General features: G+C 52.7%; 1 protein-coding gene across 1 annotated transcript in view; it reads left to right on the top strand.

Annotated features, from left to right (window-relative positions):
- Nucleotides 1-2,500, top strand: part of LOC310964698 (BCL-6 corepressor-like) — a 32,816-nt gene that overhangs the window by 15,154 nt on the left and 15,162 nt on the right. The window contains exon 6 of the mRNA XM_083937953.1: nt 342-619. Coding sequence (XP_083794079.1) covers nt 342-619 — 278 coding nt within the window. The remainder of the gene's footprint in view (nt 1-341; nt 620-2,500) is intronic.

Genomic DNA, 2,500 nt, shown 5'->3' with positions numbered 1-2,500 from the left:
GGAGCGTCCACTTCCACGCCGTGCGTCTGTCGCTGGCGTCCGTCCACGATCCACAGAGTTATGGGTCTGAGAACCGGGAGAACGAGACGCCGCAGAACAACACGCCGCAGAACGAGACGCCGCAGAACCTGCCGCACAGTCTCCACGTGTTTACGCTCTCTCCCGTCTCACGGCGTCCCGGTGAGGTCGTCCACGAGTTCACCGCAAACAGGAAGTGCTGACACGTCGTTCGGCTCACGTTAGCGCTCAGAATCTTTGTTGCTATGGCGGCGATCTCGTCACCCGTTGAGTGATGTCATCATGTGGTTGAACTCTTATAACTTCTTTCTCCTTCCTTTCAGTTTTCCACGCCCAGTTCCCACGGCAACCGTGCAGCCCCGCCCCCCGTGCAGCTCCGCCCCCCCCTGCGTCCTTCGGCGCCCTGGCCTCCTCCCGCCTCCAGGACAAGCATCAGAAGCTGAGGGAGGGCCGCCGGGCGTCCGGGCCCCTCCCTGACCGCCGCTGCCGTGACGACGACCCCGACAGGCCGACGGGGAAGCGACCCTGCAAGACCAAGCACACGGCGGCGAGGGAGGAGGACGGAGGCGGGGCAGGAAGTGGCGTCCAGACCAGTGCAAAGGTGAGGCGGGTAAAGGTGCGCCTCGAGACGCAAGTCAGTCAGAACACCCACAAGTCCACCTTAAAAACAAACCTCATTCCACCTTAAAACAAACCTCATTCCACCTTAAAACAAACCTCATTCCACCTTAAATACAAACCTCATTCCACCTTAAAAACAAACCTCATTCCACCTTAAATACAAACCTCATTCCACCTTAAATACAAACCTCCTTCCACCTTAAATACAAACCTCATTCCACCTTAAATACAAACCTCATTCCACCTTAAATACAAACCTCATTCCACCTTAAAAACTAACCTCATTCCACCTTAAAAACTAACCTCATTCCACCTTAAAAACAAACCTCATTCCACCTTAAAAACAAACGTCTTTTGTGAATTTCCACCTTAAATCTTTCAACATCACTCGCTTTTTTCTTTCTGTTTCGCCGTAAATCGCTGCAATTATCCTCCTGTGTGTGTGTGTGTGTGTGTGTGTCTGTGTGTGTGTGTGTGTGTGTGTGTGTGCGTGCGTGCGTGCGTGCGTGCGCGTGCGTGCGTGTGTGTGTGTGTCTGTGCGTGCGTGTGTGTGTGTGTGTGTGCGTGTAATTCAATTCACTGCAGATTAAAGTGAAGCAGAGAGCGAGAGAACGAGCGAGCGAGGGAGTGATTGAAGGTTACGGAGGAAGAATAATATTCTCCACATGTACCGTGTGTGTGTGTCTGTGTGTGCGCGTGTGTGTGTGTGTCTGTGTGTGCGCGTGTGTGTGTGTGTCTGTGTGTGCGCGTGTGTGTGTGTGTGCGCGCATGTGTGTGTGTGTGTGCATGTGGTGGCGGCGGCGGCCGTTTTGACAGCTGCTACACCGGAGATTTCCTCAGGGCAGCGAGGTTGCGCTCACACACACACACACACACACACACACACACACACACACACACACTCTTCCCAGCCGCCTCCTCCTCCTCATTTGCAGCGCTGGAAAACACACACACACACACACACACACACACACACAGCTCCCGGGCAGAGCTCGCTTCCTGTTTGCTGATGCGTGGCAGCGGGCGGCTTCGTTTGACAGACGCCAGCGCACACACATTACACACACACATTACACACACACACACACATTACACACACACACACACATTACACACACATTACACACATACATAACACACACACGCACACACACATTACACACACATTGCACACACACGCTGACACGCAGACGGTGTCTGGCTGCTGAGCGGCGGCGGCGGTGGCGGTGGAGGCTGTTGCCGTGGCGTCGGCAGCTCTTCCTCCCTCACAGAAACACGTTTATACAACGACTCTGATCAAAGTCTGACTTTAGACGAGAAAGACGCTCGTCTGGAAACGGCCTGAGCGCAGAAATGACTACGCTTAACCTGACGTGACCATGTAACAGCGTAACAACGTGACGACGTGACAACGTAACAACGTAACAAAGTGACGACGTAACAACGTGACGACGTGACAACGTAACAAAGTGACGACGTGACAACGTGACAACGTAACAACGTGACGACGTAACAACGTGACGACGTGACAACGTAACAAAGTGACGACGTGACAACGTAACAAAGTGACGACGTGACAACGTAACAAAGTGACGACGTAACAACGTGACAAAGTGACGACGTGACAACGTAACAACGTGACGACGTGACAACGTAACAAAGTGACGACGTAACAACGTGACAAAGTGACGACGTGACAACGTAACAACGTGACGACGTGACAACGTAACAAAGTGACGACGTAACAACGTGACGACGTGACAACGTGACAACGTAACAAAGTGACGACGTAACAACGTGACAACGTAACAACGTGACGACGTGACAACGTGACAACGTAACAAAGTGACGACGTAACAAC

The sequence above is a fragment of the Echiichthys vipera genome (assembly GCF_963691815.1).
Source record: "Echiichthys vipera genome assembly, chromosome: 23".
NCBI classification, from domain to species: Eukaryota; Metazoa; Chordata; class Actinopteri; order Perciformes; family Trachinidae; genus Echiichthys; species Echiichthys vipera.
This window is presented reverse-complemented; position numbering and strand designations above follow the sequence as displayed.